At 44.4% G+C, this 27,060-nt stretch overlaps 2 protein-coding genes across 5 annotated transcripts in view; one reads left to right on the top strand and one right to left on the bottom strand.

Annotated features, from left to right (window-relative positions):
- The window catches only part of ACSF2 (acyl-CoA synthetase family member 2), a 74,086-nt gene that overhangs the window by 14,689 nt on the left and 32,337 nt on the right, over positions 1-27,060 (bottom strand). For all 3 annotated transcript variants that reach the window (XM_056549422.1, XM_056549420.1, XM_056549423.1), the window contains 5 exons: positions 25,608-25,770; positions 24,902-25,000; positions 24,671-24,819; positions 21,770-21,858; positions 20,271-20,347 (listed from right to left, as the gene is read on the bottom strand). In XM_056549422.1, coding sequence (XP_056405397.1) covers positions 20,271-20,347; positions 21,770-21,858; positions 24,671-24,819; positions 24,902-25,000; positions 25,608-25,770 — 577 coding nt within the window. The remainder of the gene's footprint in view (positions 1-20,270; positions 20,348-21,769; positions 21,859-24,670; positions 24,820-24,901; positions 25,001-25,607; positions 25,771-27,060) is intronic.
- Positions 1,952-11,152, top strand: CHAD (chondroadherin). Of its 2 annotated transcripts, none has more exons than XM_056549425.1 (4): positions 1,952-3,120; positions 4,461-4,624; positions 4,714-4,859; positions 10,368-11,152. In XM_056549425.1, exons 1-3 carry the CDS (start codon positions 2,344-2,346, stop codon positions 4,853-4,855), a joined length of 1,083 nt encoding a protein of 360 aa, XP_056405400.1. In that variant the 5' UTR covers positions 1,952-2,343; the 3' UTR covers positions 4,856-4,859; positions 10,368-11,152. The 2 variants fall into 2 exon arrangements, with proteins under 2 accessions (XP_056405400.1, XP_056405399.1); XM_056549424.1 differs by having other exon boundaries at positions 4,714-4,899; positions 10,368-11,148.

The raw sequence follows: 27,060 nt of genomic DNA, 5'->3' as shown, positions 1-27,060 counted from the left end.
TCAGTTTAGAAAAAAATGGCTTAGGGGTGACCTAATAAGGGGGCACAGACAGAAAGATGGTTTCTACACCAGCACCGATGGGGGTTCTTTACTGTAAAAGCAGTGAGACTATGTAATTCTCTGCCTGAGGAGGTGGTCATGGTAAACTCAATAAAAGAGTTCATAAGTGCCTAGATGGAGAGTAATAACATTACAAGTTATGGCTACTGGATTTATAGGGACAGAACATTGATCCAGAGATTTATTCTGGGGTCGGGAAGGATTTTTTTTCCCTCTGGTGTGGGGAAACTGGCATCAGCTAGCTCAGCGGCTCATAGTGTGCAGACGGGCTGACACATTCACTTTCTTTATAAAAACTGTTAAACAACTGTTTTTATGCTACTGTGTTATTTATGCATATAAAAAAAAAAAAAAAAAATGTAATAACTTTACAAATAAACAAAATTCTACAGTTATTCTACTTATGGTTTTTAAGGTTTTCAGATTAGAACTTTGTATAGTCTGATCCTGCAGTTATGTGTTGTTTTCACCCCCATCTCCACTGTCTGTAGGTTACCAAGAAGAGAAAGAAGTACCATGTAAACGGCATGAAAAGTGTTTTTTAAAGGGGTACTCCGCCCCTAGACATCTGGGGCCTTAGCTGGGGACCCCCCGCAATCTCGGCTGTGGCACCCCAGACATCCGATGCATGGAGCGAACTTCGCTCTGTGCGGATGACTGGCGATACGGGGCGGAGGCTCGTGACGTCACGGTCACGCCCCGCTCGTGACGCCACGGCCTCACCCCGCACAATGCAAGTCTATGGGAGGGGGCGTGACGGCCATCACACCCCCTCCCATAGACTTGTATTGTGGGGGGTGAGGCCGTGGCGTTACGAGTGGGGTGCGGCCGTGACGTCACAAGTCTCTGGTGCTGCACCCGATGCTCTAAACGAACATGTAGACATAAAACTAAACCTTTATTCAGACAATTTGCAAAGTTGCTTCAATTTATTTTTTTCAATTTTAAAAACATTGCAGCAATAGGAAATTATTACTGCAAAAGTGTATACACTCTATAAACATTATAAATGTTACATGGGAAACAGTGATGTTGGCGGAATCCTCTTAAGTTCCATTGGAATCACCAGAAAGAAGACTGAGGCTCGGCCTCAATATGTCACACTACTGCTAGGCCAGTCACTGGCTTAGCTGAGCTGCAGTCTGGCGTGACGACCCCCAGCACCAGGAAGACGATCGCACCAGTGGCAGGTACAGAGATACCAGAGGCTTCAGGAGAGTGGTGGGAGGTAAGTAAAGGTTTTTTTTGCTTGTTTGTTTTTTAAGCCAGCAACCTCGGCATGATTTTGGAAAAAAAAAATCTAATGCGGAGTACCCTTTAAATTGACTTTTTATGTTTTTTTTTTTTTTTAATATCTATAATTCCAACATGTCTACATCTATGTGGAAAAATGGATGTCCAGCACCGGGATCTCAGATAAAAATTGTAAGTCTTTAATGAAGTAGTCCCAGGATTCAAAAATATCACAGAACACACTGCCGGCCATTTTTCCACATTGTCTTCTTGAGGGGAGGCGCTACCCTCTGGTCGGAGCACGGGTCCTAATGTGGGGATTGGAGCTGCCTGAATTTCCCTTGTGCAACTCATGTCTACAGCTATGTACTGCATATATTCCTAATAAATACAAATAGGAGGAGATTTATCAAAACCCGTGCAGGGGAAAAGTTGAAAAGTTGCCCATAGCAACCAATCAGATCGCTTCTTTCATTTTTCAGAGGCCTTTTTTAAAATGAAAGAAACGATCTGATTGGTTGCTATGGGCAACTCAGCAACTTTTCCTCTGCCCAGGTTTTGATAAATCTCCCTTATAGTGTATAAAAAGCCTTAAAATCATAAAAGGCCAAGTCCACCTAGGTTAGTACTTGTTGGTGACGATAGAATACTTAAAAACATAAATAAACGAAGGAAAAATGATTGTATATTTCTCTCAAGTCTAACAAAAATAAGGTTAAAAGCGGACCCGAGATCAGATATCCAGAGGAAAGGGCGGGAACGAACAAGCTCTGAACGTTGTTAGCTTTGCAATGCTAAAATTCTTCAAACATTTTTAAGCCTCTCGAAGAGAACTTCTTTTAACAGGTACTTCTCAGTTCACCACCTTGGGATTCAAAAGGTTCACATTCTGCTTCTCATAGTGGGTTAACTTCACACTCACCTCCCAAAATCTGCCTAGTCCACATCACTGTTTGGCGCAGACTCTTTTTTTTATTTTTTTATTTAATATGATATAAATAGGCTTGTGTGTGAAGGTCTCGCTCACACTGCCAGCGCTCTGTGCTCGCTATGGAACACCTCCGTTTCTTTCTCGTTCTAAGCATACTAGCTACGGCATTCCCATTTCTGAAGGCATGTCCCACAAACTGTCACTGTCATGGAGGAGACCTGCAGCATGTCATTTGTTACAGCTCGGGGTTAACTAAGCTTCCAAAGATATCGGAGCAAACTCGTCTGCTAAACTTACAGAAAAATTCCTTTCCGGTTCTAGCTCCCAACTCATTCAAAGAAATGAAAGGTCTGGTGTCCCTGCACCTGCAGCACTGTCAAATACGAGAGGTTTCCAATGGAGCATTTCGAGGTCTTAAGAAGTTGGTCTATCTGTATTTATCCCACAATGATATCAGTGTGATAGGTACTGGTGCCTTCGATGAACTGTCTGAGCTCACCTATTTATATATGGACCACAACAAAATCCTCGAGATACCCAAAGGACTGCTGTCGCCACTTTTAAATCTTTTCATCTTTCAAATGAACAATAACAAGGTGCGGGAAGTGAAAGCAGGGACCTTTACTGGTGCCAAGGACCTGCGGTGGCTGTACTTGTCTGAGAATGAGATCACCACCATGCATCCAGGGTCTCTGGATGAAGTAGAGAACCTGGCCATCTTCCACATACAAGGAAACCAGCTGAGTACTTACCCACTAGCTGCTGTTAGCAAGCTGAGGGTAGTCGAGGACTTCAAGATATCGCGAAACCCAATTAAAGTCATCCCTGACTATGCTTTCCAGTCCTTTGGCCGATACATGGAGTCGCTGTCCTTGGACCACATGGGTCTGGAGAAGGTGGGTTTCTTAGCATTAAGATATTATTGTAGAATTAGTGAACACATATCAGCATTATATAAAAAGGATCACGTACGTGCACTCACCGCTCGGCAGAGCTAGACGTGTATTGGGGTCCTGTTCGCGGGATGCTGGATCTCAGCATGGATGCAGGTGGATGGTGCTCGGAGGCGCTTGGAGGCAACCCTGGCAGTTTTGCACGTGAGTGCGTGCTTCTTCCTTCCTCCAAGGAGGCCGGAAGAAGCACGCACTCGCGTGCGAAACTGCCGGCGTTGCCTCCAAGCGCCATCCACCTGCGTCCATGCAACCAATAAAGAAATCTCGAAAGGGAGACAGTCATTAAAGAGGTATCCTGACTGTATGACTAGAAGACAGCTAGATTAAATGGTATGTGGTTAGTTATGGTGCTCGGAGGCAACCCCGGCAGTTTCGCACGTGAGGAGGCCGGAAGAAGCACGCACTCACGTGCGAAACTGCCGTCGTTGCCTCCGAGCGCCATCCACCTGCTTCCATGCTGAGATCCAGTGAACCGGACCCCAATACACGTCTATCTACTTTACCTATTGTATCTGCACCCCGCAGGAGGCATTGGATTAGGTCGCCATGCACGCTGCATATCCTATACAGGTGAGGATACCTTTTAGTGTGCCATCTCCTTTTCGGTCTTACTTTTCATCTACATATCAGCATTAAATCATTTTAACCCAAGCCCATTACATAGGTTACCAAAATCATATGAATACAACATTCAAGCAGAAAAGATATGCCATACACTATAGACATGCCAAGATGTAAAGACAGGGTTAACATTGGACTATCTATATACTCTCCTTCGTACTGCTAAGGAAAGGACATTTTTTACCCTCCCTAACAGTCTGTTTATTGACAAGATGTCTCATAGGCATCTGTCTCTTTCCGATTCACAAAGCAGTCCCTGTCTGTGACTCCAAGGCTAGGAGGAGGGGACCGGCATGGCTCATTTCAGACGAGTAAAAAAAAAAAAATCACAGGGAACATAGAGCAGCTCTCAGTAGAAGTTACTGAATTCCATAACATGCTATGTCAGGGAAAGAAAGAGCCACCAATTACGAGTGGGCAGGTTGGTGTATGACTCTTTACTTTTCTAACTACGGGTATGCCAGAGTTTACTTCTAAGTAACATCACAGGGGCAGCCCACAATCGAGGGTGGAAATTTCCAGTGAGATTCCTGTTGAAGTCAAGAAAAGGTTGGGAGTCCAAGGAGTTGGTAAGAGAAGGATGTGGCCATTTGTAATGAGCAGGGAAGAGGTGGAATGTTTGTTCCTCAACTAGTAGCCAAACCAACATATTTCTGCTTTAGTTTTCAGAAAAAGCATTCGTTGGAGTTACAACCCTGAAGACGATTAATATTGAAGGAAACAAGCTAAGCCAGCTTCCTGCCAACACCCCATTTTCTAACTTGCAAAATTTGACACTGGCAAATAATCCTTGGCACTGTTCCTGCCAACTGGCAGCTGTGAGAAGGTGGGTCTGCGTGACATGCTTGAGTTTATTAAAATACCAAGAGTCTCGAAATTCTAACCTAAACCTAAACACTATTTATTTGGAAACAGATGGATGGACGGTAGCCGCTCCCGCCCAGACGCCACCTGCGCAAGCCCAGCCCAGTTTCGGGGACAACAGATAAAAGACACAGGAGCTTTTCGTGGCTGTAAACAACCAACAAAGAAATCTCGAAAGGGAGACCGTCATTAAAGAGGTATCCTGACTGTATGACTAGAAGACCGCTAGATTAAATGGTATGTGCTTAGTTATTCTTAGCATTAGTTCTGTATGTCATTAAAAAAAAGCTTTTCTTCACCTTTTATAGATCTAACAATTTTATCCAGAGGAATGGAAAAGAATATTAGGGCAACAGCGACCAATTTGTCTTGTAAATTATTTTCTGGGACTATAAAAGATATTTTACCTAAATCAAAATGATCTCAATATTTACTTTTAATTACAATACGGTTATCCTGCTATTAAAACTTATTTCTTATCCACATGATAGGGGATACATGTCTGATCGTGGGGGAGGCAACCACTGGAACCCCTTTATCTCCAGAACTGGGTCCTTCTCTTACCACTGAGCGCTCCAGCACCCCACCTTCTGAAAGATACTAGCCACGCTGATCGCTGCAGCCCCCCCCCTTCTAAAACGTACTAGCTCCGCTGAGCGCTTCAGCCCCCCACCTTCTGAAAGATACTAGCCACGCTGAGCGCTCCAGCCCCCCACCTTCTGAAAGATACTAGCCACGCTGAGCGCTCCAGCCCCTCACCTTCTGAAACGTACTAGCGACGCTGAGCGCTTCAGCCCCCCACCTTCTGAAAGATACTAGCCACGCTGAGTGCTCCAGCCCCCCACCTTCTGAAAGATACTAGCTCTGCTGAGCGCTTCAGCCCCCACCTTCTGAAAGATACTAGCCACGCTGAGCGCTTCAGCCCCCCACCTTCTGAAAGATACTAGCCACGCTGACCACTTCACCCCCACCTTCTGAAAGATACTAGCCATGCTGAGCGCTTCAGCCCCCCACCTTCTGAAATATACTAGCCACGCTGAGCGCTTCAGCCCCCCACCTTCTGAAAGATACTAGCCACGCTGACCACTTCAGCCCCAACCTTCTGAAAGATACTAGCCACGCTGACCACTTCAGCCCCCCCCTTCTGAAAGATACTAGCCACGCTGACTACTTCAGCCCCCACCTTCTGAAAGATACTAGCCACACTGACCACTTCAGCGCCCACCTTCTGAAAGATACTAGCCACACTGACCACTTCAGCCCCCACCTTCTGAAAGATACTAGGCTAGCCATGCTGAGCGCTTCAGCCCCCCACCTTCTGAAAGATACTAGCTCCGCTGAGCACTCCAGCCCCCCACCTTCTGAAAGATACTAGGCTAGCCATGCTGAGCGCTTCAGCCCCCCACCTTCTGAAAGATACTAGCCACGCTGAGCACTCCAGCCCCCCACCTTCTGAAAGATACTAGCCACGCTGACCACTTCAGCCCCCACCTTCTGAAAGATACTAGCCATGCTGACCACTCCAGCCCCCCACCTTCTGAAACGTACTAGCTCCGCTGAGCGCTCCAGCACGCCACCTTCTAAAAGATATTAGCCACGCTGAGTCTCCAGCCCCCCACCTCCTGAAAGATACTAGCCACGCTGAGCACTTCAGCCCCCCACTTTTTGAAAGATACTAGACACGCTGAGCGCTTCAGCCCCCCCACCTTACGAGATTTACTCTTAGGTACTTTAGATCATGGGGGGGTGGAGTCAGATACACCAAGTTTCTGACGTAACCTCATGGAAATACCTCACAGGGTGTTAGATCTGGCAATCATGAAGCCATCTGAACATTTGTGAATCCTTGTCTTTAAATATTCCAGTACACTTTCATGTAGACATCGGAAAACATCCAAATGGAAATGTGGAAGTTTACCATCCTGTCCTCTTCCAATTGGCCTGTTCTTGCAAATTCAGACACAGAAAAAAAATGTCTTTTGATTTTCAGTCACTGGTCCCTTACCGCTGATGTTACTTTAAAAGGGGTACTCTGCTGCTCAGCATTTGGAACAAACTGTTCCGAACGCTGGAGCCGGCAGCTAATGACGTCATAGCCCGGCCCCCTCATGATGTCCCGTCCCGCCCCCTCAATGCAAGTCTATGGGAGGGGGTGTGACGGCTGTCACGCCCCCTCCCATAGACTTGCATTGAGGGGGCGGGCGTGATGTCATGAGGGGGCCGGGCTATGACGTCACAAGCTCCCAGCGCCGCCTCCAGCCTTCGGAACAGTTTGTTCCAAATGCTGAGCAGTGGAGTACCCCTTTAACTACAGGCCTTTACTTTTACCCCATCCTTTTTAAATCAATATACATCCATTCAGCATAAGTACCTCCAGAACATGCTGCCCTTTGTACACACTGAATGGGTTAAGGACAGACGGGGAAGGGGGGGATCTTTCAAAGCCAATCTTTGTGTAATGCTCTAAAAAATGTTTCAGCCAAAATAAGGCTTGTATAGAAATTGTCAACTTTTTTTCGCCAGTTTTTGGTAAAACATTAATAAAAATCTCCCCTATCACTTTGGCAGAGGAATAACTTGAAGCTTCTAGGCCTTAAAAAGGGGATAATCCAGTATACATTAGCTGACCTGCTGTGAAGCTAGGAAGTCTAATATATAAATCAAAGTCATCAATCTAAAGTAATGAAATCCTTACTAGTTTCCTACATAATCCCTCACCACTTGCTGCCCCAAAGTATGATGTGTATAGCGGATTGCCTAATATACGGGATCTATTAAAGAAATAAAAAAACACCGGGAGGACAGCATCTCGTATATTACCCAAGGTAGCGTAGTCCCTGCAGGGGACAGGACAAGGTCGGCTCTATAAGATGGCTGCTCGTCTGACTACGGAGAAAAATGCGCCTATCACCCATATGGGGTATGGATGATCCTCTGGAGCTGAACTGCTGGGCCCAAGGTGGAGATGGGACTGAAGGAAACTTCTCCCATAAGAGACGGGTGGAATAGTAGAAATGAAACCTTTTTAGCGGGCGCTGCTCAGAGTTCCAGAAGCATCACAATGGAAGCCAAGATAGGGTTAAAGTGCTATGGAGCACTATGTTTATTGAAGTACATAACCAATTTGACACGTTTCCGAGGGTCAGTCCTCCTTCCTCAGTCTGAGGAAGGAGGACTGACCCTCCAAAACGTGTCAAATTGGTTATGTACTTCACCAAACATAGTGCTCCATAGCACTTTAACCCTGTCTTGGCTTCCATTTTGATGCTTCTGGAACTCTGAGCAGAGCCCGCTAAAAAGGTTTCATTTTTCTACCATTCCGCACGTAAGATAGGGGATAAGATGTCTAATCGCGGGGGGCCAGCCGCTGGGGACCCCCACGATCTCCATGCAGCTCTAGTCTTGGAAACCTGTTTCTGGGACTGGAGACGTGACTTCATGCCACGCCCCCTTGTGATGTCACACCACACGCCCTCCATTCATGTCTACGGGAATGTAGATGTTGCACAGAGGTCGCGGGAGGTCCCAGCGGTGGGTCCCCCCGCGATCAGACATCTTATGCCCTATCCTTTGGATAGAGGATAAGATGTCTATGGCCAGAATACCTTTCATTTAAATATTATCACAAGATTCCTCTAAATTATATGGAATATATGTAGCTAGGAGCAATGTAGAAAGTTTATTAATGAAAATCTATTTCATAGGTCCAGAAGAGGGACATTTAATGAGCAAATTGGGACAGAGGACTTGGGTTAAAAGTAGGGATTGTCCCTCTAAAAGTGTCTACTACATGAATACGCCAGACATACCGGGAGGGGATCTCATCTTGTTCCCTTCACCAGGAGATACTTTTATATTGACCAGTTAAAGTTATCCCTTTTATGTTTGACCAAAATAAGCCAATTAACCTGATAGGAATCGTATATGTGACAAGCAACACTAAGGACCCGTTTGTTCTTCTAACCCCTTGCTCCCTCCATAAGAGGGACACTTGGGAGGTATGGGCTTACTGTTAAATTGGCTTTTTATCAAATCCATCCTCTGAAGCGTAAACCAAGGACCCTATTGTTATGACCAAAAACTTCCCATTACTTTTATTTTTAATTACTTCTATTTTTAGACATGTTACTCTTATTTAATTCTTCTACCCCAATTTTGGCAATGTACTTTCAACAGTGGGGAGCCTAAGGGCCCATGCACACTACGGAAATTCAGCAAGGAATTTTCTGACTGAATTCAGTCAGCGGATCAGTGTCACCAGAAATCGTGGTTCATTTTGCGCAAAATTTTTCATGGAAATTAAAGGGGTTATCCAGGAAAAAAACTTTTTTTTATACATCAACTGGCTCTAGAAAGTTAAACAGATTTGTAAATTACTTCTATTAAAAAATCTTAATCCTTTCAGTACTTATGAGCTTCTGAAGTTAAGGTTGTTCTTTTCTGTCTAAGTGCTCTCTGATGACACGTGTCTCGGGAACCGCCCAGTTTAGAAGAGGTTTGCTATGGGGATTTGCTTCTAAACTGGGTGGTTCCCGAGACATGTGTCATCAGAGAGGACTTAGACAGAAAAGAACAACCTTAACTTCAAATTTTTTTTTTTTTCAAATCAACTGGTGCCAGAAAGTTAAACAGATTTGTAAATTACTTCTATTAAAACATTTAAGACTGCTTTCACACTATAAAATGTATCCGTTATAAAGAATCCGTTCAATGTTCCGTTATAAAAAAAACCCTGAAAATCGGCCGTTAAAAAATCCCATTATAGTCTATGGGATTTTTAAATTATCCGTTTTATCCCGTTATAGCCAGTTATTAATAATGGGCTATAACGGGTTAAAACAGATAGTGTAAAAATCCCATAGACTATAATGGGATTTTTTAACGGCCGATTTTCAGTTTTTTTTTATAACGGAACATTGAACGGATCTTTATAAAGGATACATTTTATAGTGTGAAAGCAGCCTAACCTTTCCAGTAGTGATCAGCTGCTGTATACTACAGAGGAAGTTGTGTAGTACTTTCCAATTTGACCACAGTGCTCTCTGCTGACACCTCTGTCCTAATAGGAATTGTCCAGAGTAGGAGCAAATGCCCAAAGCAAACCTCTCCTGCTCCGGACAGTTCCTGACATGGACAGAGGTGTCAGCAGAGAGCACTGTTCTTTTCTGCCTGACCACAGTGCTTTCTGCTGCCACCTCTCTCCATGCCAGGAACTGTCCAGAGCAGGAGAGGTTTGCTATGGGCATTTGCTCCTACTCTGGACAATTCCTAACATGGACAGAGGTGTCAGCAGAGAGCACTGTGGTCAATATGGAAAGTACTACACAACTTCCTCTGTAGTATACAGCAGCTGATAAGTACTGGAAGAGTTAAGATTTTTTAATAGAAGTAATTTACAAGTCTGTTAAACTTACTGAAGCTAGTTGATATGAAAAAAAAAAATACAAAAAAAAAAAAAACTCTTTCCACTGGAGTACCCCTTTAAGGATTTAAAGTAAAGTGTTTTAATAATGTGAAAACACTACTATTTTAATAAACAAGCAGAGTATGAATGTTTACAGGATTTGTGAGCCCCATTCTTGTCTGGGCACTTATGATGTTCATATACAATACACCCTGTTTATACCAATGTCAATAGAAGAAACCATGTTCTAAGAATATGCACTTAAAGCTAGAGAAATCTAATACCTGTACCACTCACACAGGCACCTAATGGCGATCTTGATGACTGTGATGCGGATGACCTGCAAACTACTGACATATAGGACCTTCAAGAACTCTTCTCATTTTGACTGGAGTCCTCTCATATGTCTACATCTGCCATTCTGAACCTGCGTTTACCAAGCCACACCATTCTGTCTGCATGTACTAATGTGATCAGCTAAAAACCATTCTAATTGTAAACTACATACAATATATAAACATTTATCACAGATAATCAATACATTAAAGCTGAGACATTCTAGAAAAATCAAGCATACATGTTACAAACTAAAAGTAAACCTAATCGCTAATAATCATAATAATATATAGAAAATGTAACAGTACTGGCGTATGAGCCATATATACGACAAACACGCTATAATAACAACTATAAGTAACACAACTAAAGTCCAACGACTATTGTTCATCATTAATACAATTAACTATATTGAAATGCTGACTTGAGAACCCAGAAATGGAAGGGTGCTCCAAAGCTACATCATGTACAGTGAGTAACCTAATACATACATACACACATATATATATATATATATGTATACACATATATATATATATCTATATCGTATGTCAAAGTTTCTGAATATGGTCTGTAAAATGTAAAGCTGTTTACTATAAATGAAAAAAAGGATTTGAGTGAGTTGAAATGAGAAAAATAAAGGTTTTGTGTGTCTCATATCCATGTTAAGTGCATGTTAAACCTTATATGATGTGTTTTTTCCTACTGGATCCATTTGTGTTATTAGGAATAAAATACATTTCCAGATTCTGGGAATCAGGTGTATCTAGAAAGATTTAGCTTTTCTCTTTACGGTAAAAATCCCTCAAAATGGACGCACTGGCTATAACAAGCAAATTTGTTCCCATCCAAAAAGAAAATCTCATGGCAGCCAACCAAGGGTCTCCTTTAAAAGACTCACCCGTCTGTAAACAGCAGTTTTTAGGTACTTTTGCCTTGTCCGTAAATAGCAGGGTACTGGTTGGTTAAAGAGAACCTGTCATCAAACTATATTTTCTAAACAAACTCAGATTATATTCCCTAACTACTCCTAACTCCCCTTAAAAACATTTTTTCCAAGCTTTAAATGGGCACTGTCACCAACTTTATTTTTTGATATGTTGTAGTACTTATGTACTACAACATATCTCTAATATACTTTTATTATTATTATTTTTTATAATAAAAATTGTTTAATTTACATTTGAAAACCGGCCACTAGGGGTCTCCCTCCTAGTGGCCGGCTGCAGCCTGCCGGGCATCGGTCCTTTTTCATTCAGCCTGCGCTCGCTCCCTGCCTGTCAATCAGACAGGCAGGGAGCGAGCGCATTGGCTCCCCGGCCACTGGCTGGGAGGCCACTCCTCCCGCACATCGCCGCCGCCACCGCCTCGTCGCCGCCGCTGTCCCTGCACGCCCGCTGCCGGACTCTGCAGTAAGTGTAATGGGGGGGGGGGGGGTTGTGATGGAGGGAATGGGGGAGGGAGACGGAGGGGACGGGCTAGTGCCGCATGTAACTAACTAATAGTTTATCTACACAGGGTGCCTCCAGCTGTTTCAATACTACAACTCCCAGCATGCCCTGACAGCCAATAGATGTCAGGGCAAGCTGGGAGTTGTAGTGATGAAACAGCTGGAGGCACCCTGTGTAGATGAACTAAGGGCGGAAGTCGGCCCCAGCAGGCATCAGTGACGTGGTGCCTGCTGGGGAAGTCTGCCTGGTAGTGAGCACACTGCCAGGCAGACCAAAAGCATTTTTAATATAGTAAAAATAAAAATTAAAAGCAGGGAGGGGGTTAGGGATAGATTGGCAATAGGCGGGGACAGAAAAAAAAATAGGATGGTGGGAGCTACTCTTTAAAGAGCTTTGTATCATACCTTCCCCCTTGCTCACATTGTGTGAACTCCTGACAGAAGAAAGTGGGCATTCCCCAGCAGGTGCGACATCACTGAAACCTGCAAGAGCTGTGCCTCCCCATGCCCCCCACGCGCTTCCTGAGTTTGGTCTCCTGCCAGGCCGGGAGGAGACCAAACTAACTGTTTGACTTGCACAGGGAACAGACAGTCTCTTATAATTACATAGGGAAAAATATATTAAAAGCTTAGTTTGGTGACAGGTACTCTTTAAGTAGAGAGATAGAGGCCTTGGCATCTCAAGTGAGGGCCGACTGATTTTCACCGAAGAGATCCAGCGGGGTATGAAGACTTTTTTTCAGGCAATGGGAAAAAGTAAGCAAGTTTGTTTTTTGTTTTCTGGAGGAAAGTTTCCACTAGCCATGTCAGAGTCTCCCCCAAAAGGAAGAGTAGCCCATCTGAAGTTTTATTTTTTTTAATCCCCTATCACACTCTAGTTGGGTACCATGTGGTAGTTCCTTCCTTATGGAGGACAGCACATCAGTATATGTTTTGCCATGAAGCGCTGCTTGGAAAAAATCTCCATATGCCACTGAATCTCTACAACGAGAATCAGATTCCTAAACTAAATGTCGTACAATTTAGTTATTCTTATAATCCACTATGGGCCATCATCTTTTATAAAACTCCTATAAATTCCCAACAGTATTCTTCCTTTTATGAATGCTTATGAGTTTTGGACTGTATATTTATTGCTACTACACCGCCCTCCCCTGCAAGCGCACATACACTCCCCTGCAATCGCACATACATGGACCACTGCTGGTTAAAGGGATGCTCCAGGAAGTTAAGAAAAATAAAAATGCCCCGAAGCCACCACAATACCTGTTCCCTGTAGTTATCCATGTGGTTTTGGCAGCTCTTGCGGCCCCTGTAGTCTCCTTAATATTCTTTTTCCTTGCTTGCAACCCAGACAATTGCTTTCACTATCTGTGTGCAGTCAGCAGCACACACTGTACTGGTCTTTTCTTTTAAACTATCCCCCCCCCCCCAAGCAATAAATTATGCTATGCTCTGAATGGCAGCAGTCAGTGATAAGATCTACAGCAGGCAAAGATCAGAGTTATGTGCTCAGTTGTGACTGAGAATCTTCACTGGGCTTTTCTACTGGCACACAGGGAGGAAAGGGGGAAATGAGGTGTGCCTGTGAAGGCAGAAATCACGTGGTGTTTGTCTTACAGGAGGGTGGGGGCTAGGTCTCAGTGAAGGGTTTACAAAAAGACAAGCAGGATCTGAATATGACATCGTTCTCTCACTCCCTACATGAAAATGACAACTGAAAGAGGGAAACTGCTCTATAGCTAAGGAATGATATTTAGACAAATAAACAGGTTAGCAAGAGGGAAAGGATGGACTATGGGTTTAGTTCCCCGGAGTACCCCTTGTATACCCATCCAATGGTGCTGGTATTTTTCCTCTTCATAAAGTTACATAATGGACACATTACAAGTCCACCTATATGCAAGGTTGTAAGCATCATAAGGCTGCCTGGAAAGAGTAAGTCCGGCTCTGTTTGCTCCTGTCCCCATTGGTTTGGCTGGTTATTTGTGAAGGACACCTCTTGCAGTCAAACAGTGGTGATCTAAAGTGGAAACAGAAGGTGTCCAATGTGAAGAGTAACACCATACAGCAGTAAGAGGAATGATTAAAACCGCTTACCGAACGGGGTTGAGTAACCACATACACAACAATGGATTGCGTGTATATGGCAAAAAGGATCCGGTCTGCAGCCTTCCTTCGTGAGGACGATTTTACCAAAGGAACTTCAGAGTGAAGGAGAGAAACAGGAATTCCAACGCAAAACGCGTTGCATGTTGGTTAAATAAAATCACTTACCTGTATCACCGTTCATGTCCTACTCCTGGGCAAGGCCATTGGAATTCTGGTTTCTCTCCTTCGATCTTTAAAGGGGTTAGCCACTATAAAGGTGAATTTAGTTTGTACCTGGCAGACAGTTATGGACATGCTTAAGAAGGATACGTGCTTGTCTTGGGGCTAAATGGCTATGTTGTGAGATTACCATAACACTGTGGCTAGCTTTTCGTGAACTGGGTATTTTCTCTTGAAGTTTGTTCTCTTAAACTACAAATCCCATAGTCCCTTGTTTGTAAGTGTGAGGTCAATTTTCTCCCTCCCACACATCAGCCACCCTACCCATTGAAACAAAATGACCTGCATTCCATTCAAAAGACCAGTGTTTACTAACCAGGGTGCCTAAGCTGTTACAAAATGATCTCTCTCCGACCCAGCAGTCGCTCCACCCACTGAAGCAGGATAGGCTCCCTTTGCACATCTGACTAGTGATGTCATGTCTCAGCCACACTGCAACCTGGGAAAACCGGAGACCTGAGAACTTTTGGGGCGAAAATCACAGAAGAATTGTGAGACCACTGTCACACACAGGTACAGGCACTAAATTACTGAATTACACTAACTTTACACTCCCTGTAGCATAGTCAAATAAAAAAAAAATCCTGGAATACCCCTTTAAATTGTAAGAATCTAGAATATTAGATAGTGACATCAATGTTCTAATATAATGAATGATAACTCCTGCAGCTGAAAGGGCTGATCCAAAGAGCAGATAATACTCCAGGTGGCTGCACTGTTATACTCTCTGTACTCCGTGAATTAAACCCAACCCAAACTAGGATACAGCGAGCGTTAAGGTTAGAGGCTGACCGCTGAGCCATCAGGGAATAGGACTCTCTACCATCCCTGAGCCACAAATGGTGCCAGGAAGGAGCAATTGACATGTGATCATTTTATTTTAATGGCTTACAAGTTTATTTTGGCTTATTCAACAAATCCTAGTTCTAATCTACACACAAGGTTAAGAAAGTTTGCAAACTCTTAATACATTACTTATTGTGTACTAGTATTGAGCTACATAGTGTTCATAGCCACAATTCTGCTGACTCCAGGAAGAACACAGCAGTTCATTTCCACTTAGACTAAGCTGTAACATACTATCAACCCCAATAATACCATGCTGTCTACCTCAATAATACCCTGCTATCCGCCCCAATAATACCCTGCTATCCACCCCAATAATACCCTGCTATCCACCCCAATAATACCACGCTATCCACCCCAATAATACCACGCTGTCCACCCCAATAATACCACGCTGTCCACCCCAATAATACCACGCTGTCCACCCCAATAATACCACGCTGTCCACCCCAATAATACCACGCTGTCCACCCCAATAATACCACGCTGCCCACCCCAATAATACCACGCTATCCACCCCAATAATACCACGCTATCCACCCCAATAATACCACGCTGTCCACCCCAATAATACCACGCTGTCCACCCCAATAATACCACGCTGTCCACCCCAATAATACCACGCTGTCCACCCCAATAATACCACGCTGTCCACCCCAATAAGACCACGCTACCCACCCCAATAAGACCACGCTACCCACCCCAATAATACCACGCTACCCACCCCAATAATACCACGCTACCCAGCCCAATAATACCACGCTACCCAGCCCAATAATACCACGCTACCCAGCCCAATAATACCACGCTATCCACCCCAATAATACCACGCTATCCACCCCAATAATACCACGCTATCCACCCCAATAATTCCCTGCTATCCACCCCAATAATTCCATGCTACCCACCCCAATAATACCACGCTACCCACCCCAATAATACCACGCTATCCACCCCAATAATTCCACGCTATCCACCCCAATACTACCACGCTATCCACCCCAATACTACCACGCTGTCCACCCCAATACTACCACGCTGTCCACCCCAATAATACCACGCTATCCACCCCAATAATACCACGCTATCCACCCCAATAATACCACGCTATCCACCCCAATAATACCACGCTATCTACCCCAATAATACCACGCTGTCCACCCCAATAATACCACGCTGTCCACCCCAATAATACCACGCTGTCCACCCCAATACCACGCTATCCACCCCAATAATACCACGCTATCCACCCCAGTAATACCATGCTATCCACCCCAATAATACCATGCTGTCCAACCCAATAATACCATGCCGTCCACCCCAATAATACCACGCTATCCACCCCAATAATACCATGCTATCCACTCCAATAATACCATGCTATCCACCCCAATAATACCCCACCAATAACTAGAACAAACTGGGAGCAGTGCTTTCTCTTCCCACCGTCTCCTCATTGTAGGAGACAGGCTAATAGACTTTCTATAGAACCCAACTCCTGCTGCCAGGAGACTGTGGGGAGAGGAAGGGCTCCCAGTTTATTCTAGTGATCAGTGGGGGTCTTAGCGCCCAGACTACAACTGATCAAACCTTTTGACATCACCTTCTATGACACATCAAAATGCCATTTTTATGACATGCCCCCTCCCATAGACCAGAAGGGGGGCATGGCATGGCCCAACGTCACAAGGGCATGGACATGACATCCTGACCACTGCCGCAGCAACCAGACGTTTGTTTAGAAGGAGATCGCGGTGGGCCCCAGCATCAGGACATCTCGTTCAGACATCTTATCCCCTATCCTTTGAATAGGGGATAAGATGTCTAGCAGCAGAGTACCCCTTTAAATTGTTAAAAAAGCCAAGTATTTGCTATGCTACATAATGTAAAACCCTGTATATGTTACAACCAAGTCTTTCTTGCAGTGATAGTAGACACGTATCATGAAGCATTATAAAAGGTTGAAAAAAAAAATCTATACATGTTGTAAATTAAATACAATTACCATACATTCCACACTGCAGCCGAGAAAACCACGCCCAGGCGGAACTACCAGCAAAGTTGTGCAGCCATTGGCTACTGCATGTGAATATGAACTGTACCATGATAGTTAAATTTTCACTACTACTGTATTTCTAATGTATCAATGACATGACAATTAAAAAAAAATAACGGTGGCGCCAAACAACCAGCACCTGTTTTGTTAGAAGCTTTTTTTGGGCAAGCCAAAGCACCCATGGTACAGCAGCATGATATTTTGAAATGTAAAATTGATAAATGTTCAGCTATAAAAGGGTTAAAGAGAACCTGTCAGGCTCTCAAGGCCTTACACACTGGCCCCAGGACCTGACAAGTGTGGAGAACAGATTCCCAACACTTTTCTCCTTAGCTCTCTGCGATGCCATAGAGAGGTGAAAAGTAACTTTTTTCGTAGGGCCCAGTGACCGGACAGGTTCCCTTTAAAAACTCTGTTTTTCAATACAAATGCAATATAATACCATGACCGGCGCTGGCCAAATACTCCTTGTGCATAAACCAACTGCTTTCCATATAATGATTTAATCTCCAGATGCAAAGTCTATATAAACCTGAGAAAACACTTGGCTTAGAGAACAGCTCCGGTAATATTGCCATCAGAATATGTTTGCTGCCTTTCTTACCAGGCAGGTGGTAACTTGCTAGAATTTAGCGTATACTGTCTGTACAGGAAATGTAAAAAGCAGTTCTGTGCAGGACTGTTTATATAGCCAGAGGGACGCAGCATCTTTTTCTTCTTTGGTCACCTGCTGCCAATGGACTATGAGAGTTCACAGTGAACGCGAAACCGCAAACAGCGCTGTGGGAACTGATAGATAAAATCCAGGCAGTGGTGCAGTTCAATATGTAATACCACAGCAAAAAAACATGTCTGAGGTGTCTTTGTGGGCGACTCTGCTGGCGTTATGAACAGAAATCTTCCTGCTATTCTCTTTTTTAGCTGTCCATCTGTTGAGGCAGGCAAATGTGTCATAGCCTGTAGCCTCTTTAAAACATCCATGATGTGTCCTCCGTGCAAAGTCTTGTTTAGTTTGTGTCACTGCGAGGTTCTGAGGTGCAGGTTTTGTTCAGCTTGTGTTTTTCTAGGTGTCTTATTTTTTTGCTATGGTTAAATTTACAGTGTAGGGCAATTGCAGGAATACTGCAGGGACAGTGAGATTTAGTGTGTCTAGTGTTAGTTTAGGGAAAGATCAGGAAAAGTTGGATAGGGCCAGTACCTGTATTTGTCATTCATCACTCAAGCTGGCTGGATGGTAAGCAAATGCCGGGACCCACCAGGGGAACTAGTTACGCAGGTCTTGACAACATTAATCTAATACCCAGCTCTTTAATACCACCTTTTGGAGGAGATTGTCAGCCAAACCAAAATCTGCTCCATAAGGAAGAGGACCTGGAGACATGCAAACAGATGTTTTGGGGTTCTTGGTCACCACTACAGAGGAGGGCGTGCTGATTAAGTGACAGGTCTTTGATGTGGGTCTCAGGGGTAGACTTCCTCAAGGTGGTCTAGTGAGTACAATTCCTAGGACTATTACAATAGGAAACTACATTCCCAGTACTACATGCACACAGTTACAGTGAAAACTCCCCCCAAAAAATTACAGATGGTCAATGCTGCTTCTGTATAAGCAAACCACGCCTTTATGCCAACCAAGTCCATGGGCAAGAAAAAGAAGATCCAAGCTGTGGAGTAGGAATATGATGGAGAGCCATTCTGTGGAATAAAAATGGGATGGGGAGCCATGCTGTGGACTAGGAATGAAATGGGGAGCCCTGCTGTGAAATAGGGATGAAATAGGGAGCCATGCTGCGGACTAGGAGTGAAATAGATGTAGACTAGGGATGAGATAGGGAGCCATGCTCTGGACTAGGGATGAGAAAGGGAGCCATGCTCTGGACTAGGGATGAGATAGGGAGCCATGATGTGGACTAGGAATGAGATAGGGAGCCATGCTGTGGACTAGGGATGAGATAGGGAGCCATGATGTGGACTAGGGATGAGATAGGGAGCCATGCTGTGGACTAAGAGTGATATCGGGAGCCATGATGTGGACTGGAAATGAGAAAGGGAGCCATGATGTGGACTAGGAATGAGATAGGGAGTCATGATGTGGACTAGGAATGAGATAGGGAGTCATGATGTGGACTAGGAATGAGATACGGAGTCATGATGTGGACTAGGAATGAGATAGGGAGTCATGATGTGGACTAGGAATGAGATACGGAGTCATGATGTGGACTAGGAATGAGATAGGGAGTCATGATGTGGACTAGGAATGAGATAGGGAGTCATCATGTGGACTAGAAATGAGATAGGGAGTCATGCTGTGGACTAGGAATGAGATAGGGAGTCATGATGTGGACTAGGAATGAGAAAGGGAGCCATGATGTGTGGACTAGGAATGAGAAAGGGAGCCATGATGTGTGGACTAGGAATGAGATAGGGAGTCATGATGTGGACTAGATATGAGAAAGGGAGCCATGATGTGGACTAGGGATGAGATAGGGAGCCATGCTGTGGACCAGGAGTGATATCGGGAGCCATGATGTGGACTAGGGATGAGATAGGGAGCCATGCTGTGGACCAGGAGTGATATCGGGAGCCATGATGTGGACTAGGAATGAGATAGGGAGCCATTCTGTGGACTAGGAATGAGAAAGGGAGCAATGATGTGGACTAGGAATGAGAAAGGGAGCAATGATGTGGACTAGGAATGAGATAGGGAGCCATGATGTGGACTAGGAATGAGAAAGGGAGCAATGATGTGGACTAGGGATGAGATAGGGAGCCATGATGTGGACTAGGAATGAGATAGGGAGTCATGATGTGGACTAGGGATGAGATAGGGAGCCATGATGTGGACTAGGGATGAGATAGGGAGTCATGATGTGGACTAGGGATGAGATAGGGAGCCATGATGTGGACTAGGAATGAGAAAGGGAGCCATGATGTGGACTAGGAATGAGATAGGGATCGATTTTGTTTACCAGGAAAGGGCGTACCATGCTGGGGACCAGTAATTCAACACATACACATTCACTATAGTGGCTAGTGACAATACATAAGCAGTCATTCTTCTGCTGTAGAATGTGGATCAAACACCTTGTCCTCCAGATTGTTGAGGTCCCAGCAGTCATTCTTATTAACAAGCCAAACACCCTGATTAAACTTAGCCTTATAGAATACAAGTTTGCAAAACTCACCAAAATATTTCTCATGGCCGTCTCAGTAGCAAATTTCTTCACAAGCTCAGGAGGTGCAATGGACCCAGCAATAACTCCTGTAATAATGAACATAGACAATTTTTTATATAAAATTACTTTTATTACAGACGTAACCGCACCACGGCATCCCGAACATAGATGCCCGAGGCATCAGTGTTCGTGAGGTCATGCCACACTCCCTCCATTCATGTCTAAGGGAGGGGGCATGACTGCTAGCCATCACACCCCCTTCCATAGACATGATTGGAGGGGGTGTGGCTTGATGTCACGAACATGGTAGCCTGGGGATTCCATGTTTAGGGTGCCTTGTTGCCAGCCTGGAGATCCATGCAATTGCATAAACTTCTCAAAGTAGTGTAAAAATAACTATATTTTGGTTAGCAACCTCTGAATGAAAACAATGACAGCAATTATCTTTAAACAGACTTGTTATAAAGCTAGAGTTACATTTATCTGGTGTCCGGCTCTGGCAAAACTTGCCACAACTGATGCCAGAAATGCATCAGTTGTCATCAGTTGTGTATCATCCGGTGTCCTTTGTTTGTGATCGCCGGACGGGTAACACATCAAGATGCCTTACCCTATCTGTGCCAGTGCGGCGAGTCCAATCATCCAGCGTCAAAACTGAGACGCCAGATGATTGTGAACTGTCCCATTGAAATAAATGCAGACAAAGAAGTGTATAGTCCAGCTCACTCCCTCAGCCCGTCGCCCCAGGACCGGAGTGGGCAACACCGACTGGAACTGACAAGTAAAAGCAAAATGTCCAGCGCGAATGTGAAGGAACTGGATGTTTATTCCAATAGCCAAAAAGACAAGGAGAACATGACAAGGTGACGCGTTTCGGTCCTAAAGCTGGACCTTAGTCATACCAATGACTAAGGTCCAGCTTTAGGACCGAAACGCGTCACCTTGTCATGTTCTCCTTGTCTTTTTGGCTATTGGAATAAACATCCAGTTCCTTCACATTCGCGCTGGACATTTTGCTTTTAATTGAAATAAATGGGATCAGTTCTTGCTTCATTTTCCCTCCGATGCATTTTTTTTGCAGTGCTGGAGGGAAAAAAAACTGACGACGCAAATATGTAAAGGAAGCCTAAAACATTATATTTATACATTGACTACCTCGATCTCGTCACGTAAAGGTTTTCGCTGTTATTCTTACACATATACTCATGTGACTGCTTGAAAAATGTCTGGTTCAAATTAACAACAGCTGTAAAGTAGGGAATGGAACTATATGGGAATTATGTATTTTGGATGGAGGTGCTCCTAAAGCTTGGAACAAGGGCACATCATGATGAGGAGTTTGCATTCGTTTTATTCCAAAGAAAACATGCCAGAAATACCCGGCGCGGTTCCACAGACATGGACCCCACAAATATCTGAAGAGGTAAACAACCTGCAAACTCCTAGCAAGCCTAGAATTTACATGAATGGTAGAGCTAGTGCCTTCCATAACCAATACAGCCACATACCAGAGGTGAGAGTAGAAGAAAGAGAAGCATAGTCTGGCTGTCCCAACAGATCTATAAACATGGTAGGAGTCCCATACATTGTCGTGCATCTGTAAGACATCAAGAGAAGCACAGAAAAGTCTTATACACACAGGTAGCTTTAATATTGGGCAGAGATGTATTCGTAGAAATTATATAAAATGGAAATATTTTTGGACTTCAGTATATAAAAGAAAAAGTGTATTTGAAGTCAATTCATTTAAAGGGGTACTCCAGTGGAAATTTTTTTTTTTTTTAATCAACTGGTGCCAGAAAGTTAAACAGACTTGTAAATTACTTCTATTAAAAAAATCTTCATCCTTCCAGTACTTTTTAGGGGCTGTGTACTAAAGAGAAATCCTAAAAAAGAAATGCATTTCCTCTGATGTCATGACCACAGTGCTCTCTGCTGACCTCTGCTGCCCATTTTAGGAACTGTCCAGAGCAGCATATGTTTGCTATGGGGATTTTTTCCTGCTCTGGACAGTTCCTAAAATGGACAGCAGAGGTCAGCAGAGAGAACTGTGGTCATGACATCAGAGGAAATGCAATTCTTTTTGGGATTTCTCTTCAGTATACAGCCCCTAAAAAGTACTGGAAGGATTAAGATTTTTTAATAGACGTGATTTACAAATCTGTTTAACTTTCTGGCACCAGTTGATTTAAAAAAAAAAAAGTTTTCCACGGGAGTACCCCTTTAACTTTTATCCACATGGGATTTTTAGGCCAAAATTCTGGGGGTTAGATTATCTATAGGAATCACTTTGGCATCTGATCAATGCCCCCATTTTCAATGATTTATGGGTTGCCAATTGGTTTTCATGGCAGCCAGAGGCCTTCTGAAGGCCTCCATAGATGCCATGACTGCGCTCCCAATTACACCCTGCCATAGACGGATGACAGAGGTGACAGATCATTGCAATGTGTTAGAATTGCAGTGTAATGGCCAAGTAATTACACAGTCAAGTACTCTGCCCCATACAAATGCAAATCAATTTGTCTTTTACAAAATTACAAAAAAATCTAAAACTACAAAACAAATAACCTAAAGACAAACACGATCGGTATCACTATGCACTGAAATGTCCAAACTATTAAAATATAATGTTATGTATCCAAGAAGGTTAAAGGGGTACTCCGCTGCTCAGAGTTTGGAACAAACTGTTCTGAACACTGGAGCCATTAAAAAGTAAATCTGGCTCTGTAAATTACCAATCCCTCAGATGGCTCTGTCAATGGACAAAAATAATGGTACAAAATAATAATGGATTTAAAAGGAAATCTGTCATCAGTATCACCCGCACTAACCTGTCATACAGGCTTGTAGTGCAGGTGATACTGATCAATATTATACTTACCACATCCCGAACGGTCGGTCAATTCCAACACAATTCCTCTTTTTCAGTATATGCAAATTAGTTGCTTGGGGCACAGGCGGAGTTCCGAACCCTGTTCCGGGCAGTGTGATGTCATCTTCACCGGGGGAAGGGGGGGGGGGGGGGGGGGGGGAAGCTGTGCCCGGCTCCTCCATATTCATAATCCCTCCTCTCCGCTCGCTCGGCCTGTTACTGTACTGCACATGCTCCACTTCCTCGGCACACCTAGAAGCGGCGTTCGTCTGAGATAGGCTCCCGGCAAACATTACGTCACAGTGCCCAGAGCAGGGTTCGTAGCTCCGCCCCATACCCCAAGCAACTAATTTGCATATACCGAAAAAGATGAGTTACGGCAGAACAGAGCGACGGTTCGGGGCGCAGCAAGTATAGTTTTGATCAGTATCACTCGCACTACAAGCCTGTGTGACAGGTTAGTTTGGGTGATACTGATGACATATTTCCTTTAAAGGAAAACTGTCAGCTTGCTGCCCCAGCACTAACCAGCGGTACGCTGATCAGTTTGATACCTACTGTGCCAGAACCCGCCCGGCCGTTCTGCTGATATCCTCGTTTTTCCTTATATGCTAATGAAGTGCCAACTGGCGCAGGCTGCGGTAACTGGCACTCTGACGTCACTGCCGCCAGCCGCAGCGCCGCCCAGCTCATCAATATTCCTCCCCTCTCCCTCTTCTCCCCGCTCTGTAATGAAGAGAGAGGCAGAGGGAGGGGAGGAATATTGATGAGCTGGGCGGTGCTGTGGCCACCGGCGGTGACGTCAGAGTGCCAGTTACCACCGCCTGTGCCAGTTAGCACTCCATTAGCATATAAGGAAAAATTAAGATATCGGCAGAACGGCCGGGCGGATTCGGGCACAGTAAGTATCAAACTGATCAGCCAGTAACGCTGGTTAGTGCGGGGGCAGCAAGCTGACAGTGTTCCTTTAAAATATAAAGAGTTATGGTTTTCTGAGAAAGCAATGAAGGTGTTAATTTCTTAAGAAATATAAAAAAGAACATTCATCACTAAATGGAACACAGGTGCTTACTAAATACAATCTGGAAACTGAGTGGAAGCACAGAAATGCCACTGTTTGAACATAGCCTTAGGGTTCACACGATGAGGGTGGAGGCCCATGGGGGAATGATTAAGCGGGGAGGGGAATGATGAGGCACAGGAGGAGAATGATGAGGCACAAGGGGAGGGGAATGTTGTGGCACAGGAGGGGAATCAGTCTGAAGAACAGGGGGAATGATATGACATGGGGGGGATTAGACTAACGAGGAGGGGGAAGGATGTGACAAATGGGGGAAATTAAAGTTATGGGAATGATGCTGCATTAGGTTTAGAGCTTCCAAGTAATTTATATTTCTTTTTTATTTTACTTAAATTTCCCTGTTAAAATGAGGATGCATGTTATAAGCCATTGCATGTTATATGCCAATAATTTCGGTACATAAAACAAAACCACAAAAAAAAAAAAAAAAAAAAAAAAAAAACAACAACTTACCTCTCCTGTGAAATAGCCTGCAATAAGGCTCGAGCCTCAAAGCTTGGAGATGGAAAAACCAATGTTGGCCCATGGACAGCCATAACAAGACTGCCTAAAACGGAACCCATACAGTGGTACAGAGGCACCGGAAGCGCTACCCGGACTCCCTTAAAGTGGGTAAGAAGAGCAGTTACATCTGTAGAGTGGGCTAAACACAATTTTGTGTAAACTTTATAGATTCCCTCTCACCTTCTTCCATGTAAAGCCTATTCTCAGTCCTACCATAGCTGCATTGTTAACAATATTGTGGTGGCTCAGAGTTGCTCCTTTTGGATATCCAGTTGTTCCCTAAAAAGGAAAAAAAAAAAAATCAAAGTGGAAGGTTGGTGGTTTCCAAATTGGGGCAGACAGTTGAAGGGGTACTCCGCTGCCCCAGTGTTCGGAACATTTTGTTCCAAAAGCTTGGTGCAGGCGGCGGGGGTCGTGACATCATGAACACGCCCCTCATGATGTCACGCCTCGCCCTCTCAATGCAAGTCTATGGGAGGGGGCGTGGCGATCCCCCAGTGCCGGCTCTAACGCTGAGCAGCGGAGTACCACTTTAATGTAAGACATGTATTGCTTGTCTTTTCTCGTATAATATAATGGTCTCTGTGGTATCACCAGCAACATGACTCCTCATTTTCTCAAGAGATGCTCCACTCTCAATACAAACCAGACAACACATGTAAAGGGGAGCATGGCTTGTGTTATCTTTGATGACTCCAAATATATGAAAATTAGTAAATAACATCTAGGTTTGGCAAGACAGGTCCTTCATAAACATTTCAGTATCCTCCATTTAATAACAAGACCCCTAGAACATTACGACCTGGTCATCCAGTCCTCAGCAGCCACAGTGAACCGCTGTCACTTCCAGTCCCTATATGTTACAACAGATTACAGGTTAACTTACAGACGTAAACTGGATGTTGACAGGATCATCAGAGAATATGGTCTTCTGTAAATCATGCAGTTGCTTTACGAACTGAGTACTTCCAGCATCCATCACTTCTTGAAACTGAAAGGCTCCTGGATATTTCTTGTCCAAGACTATCGCGATCCGCAGATCAGGGAGTCTGAAAGGCACCAAATAAAATTACTTAAAGGGGTACTCTGGCCCTAAGACATCTTATCCCCTATCCAAGGATAGGGGATAAGATGTCTGATAGCGGGGGTCCCGCCGCTGGGGACCCCCGCAATCTAGCATGCAGCACCCACGTGTGAGCACTGCAAGAAGCGCTGGAGGCTCCAAGTCTTATGGCTCCCGTCCATGGGGACGGAGTATCGTGATGTCACGACTCCATCCCTGTGTGATGACATGCCCCACCCCCTAAATGCAAGTCTAAGGGAGGGGTTGTGAGATCCATCATGCCCCCTCCCATTGACTTGCATTGAGGGGGCGGCGCGTGACGTAACTCGGGGGGAGTATTGGCTGGGAGTATTTCTGACATCTTATCCCCTATCCTTTGGCCAGAGTACCCCTTTAAAATGCACTTATTTCACTTTAGACTTGTAATGACTGGTTCTGTCCGCACCCGTAGGGTTAATGCTGTTTAGCCTTGTTGTTTATTCTGGTTGCTGTGGCTATGCCCTAGCTATCTGGGCTGGTCAGCTGACTATGCTGAGATTACACCTGTGTATCTGGCTATTTTAACCTGCAGTGTGCTTCTAGTCCTCGCCACCATTGTTTTTTTCTCTGTCTTTTGGATATTAATCATTGGCTTTTCCCTTGACTCTACTCTTGCTCTGGGTTCCTGTACTCCGCTATCTCCTGTTACCGACCTCCGCTAGACTGACATTGATTTGACTGTGTGTGTGTGTCTTAGTGTATCTCTGTTATTTTATTTGCCTCCAGCTGTTCACTGACTCCTACTGTTTTTGTATTTTATTATTTTGACAACGCTGAGTCAGCACTTAACAGGGAGGGTTTGTCATCATGGTTGTCGATCCGTCACTTAAGGTAAATAGGCAGGGATAGTTGCTGTGGGTGAGTTAGGGCTTCAGTGTTCCCTGCCCATACGTGATGTTTTCATTGGCTCACATACTTTGCTCCTGCAAATGCAAAGCCTCACTCAGCTGGTCCAGGATTTAGCTGGGAGACTTCAGCAGCATGAGTCTTCTCAGTCCCAGAAAATTTACTCCCGAACTTGACTCAGAGACTGCAAGACCAGGAGCAGCTAATTCAGGGGTTGCTAACCAGAATTCAGGAGCTGGAATCTGCCCGTACACTGGTGTAATCTGTTCCCGTTTCAGCTCCTTTGGAACTGCAGGTTAATCTCGTATTTTCCCTTGATCCTGATGCCCTTGGGTTGTTTGCCGGTTTGGGACTTTTGTATGCAGAACCTGACAGAGCTGTGTATGCCGAG

This window comes from Hyla sarda, chromosome 13 (genome assembly GCF_029499605.1).
Source record: "Hyla sarda isolate aHylSar1 chromosome 13, aHylSar1.hap1, whole genome shotgun sequence".
Classification (NCBI taxonomy): domain Eukaryota; kingdom Metazoa; phylum Chordata; class Amphibia; order Anura; family Hylidae; genus Hyla; species Hyla sarda.
The sequence above is the reverse complement of the archived record's forward strand: the minus strand, read 5'-3'. Positions and strand labels throughout refer to the sequence as shown.

What these genes read in the sequence shown, in the direction of transcription:
- CHAD (XM_056549425.1), top strand. Translation starts at nt 2,344, where the DNA reads ATGGAACACCTCCGTTTCTTTCTCGTTCTAAGCATACTAGCTACGGCA. An exon ending in ACCACATGGGTCTGGAGAAG is followed by an intron (nt 3,121 to 4,460) that starts GTGGGTTTCTTA and finishes TTTCTGCTTTAG; the next exon opens with TTTTCAGAAAAAGCATTCGT. An exon ending in CAACTGGCAGCTGTGAGAAG is followed by an intron (nt 4,625 to 4,713) that starts GTGGGTCTGCGT and finishes ATTTGGAAACAG; the next exon opens with ATGGATGGACGGTAGCCGCT.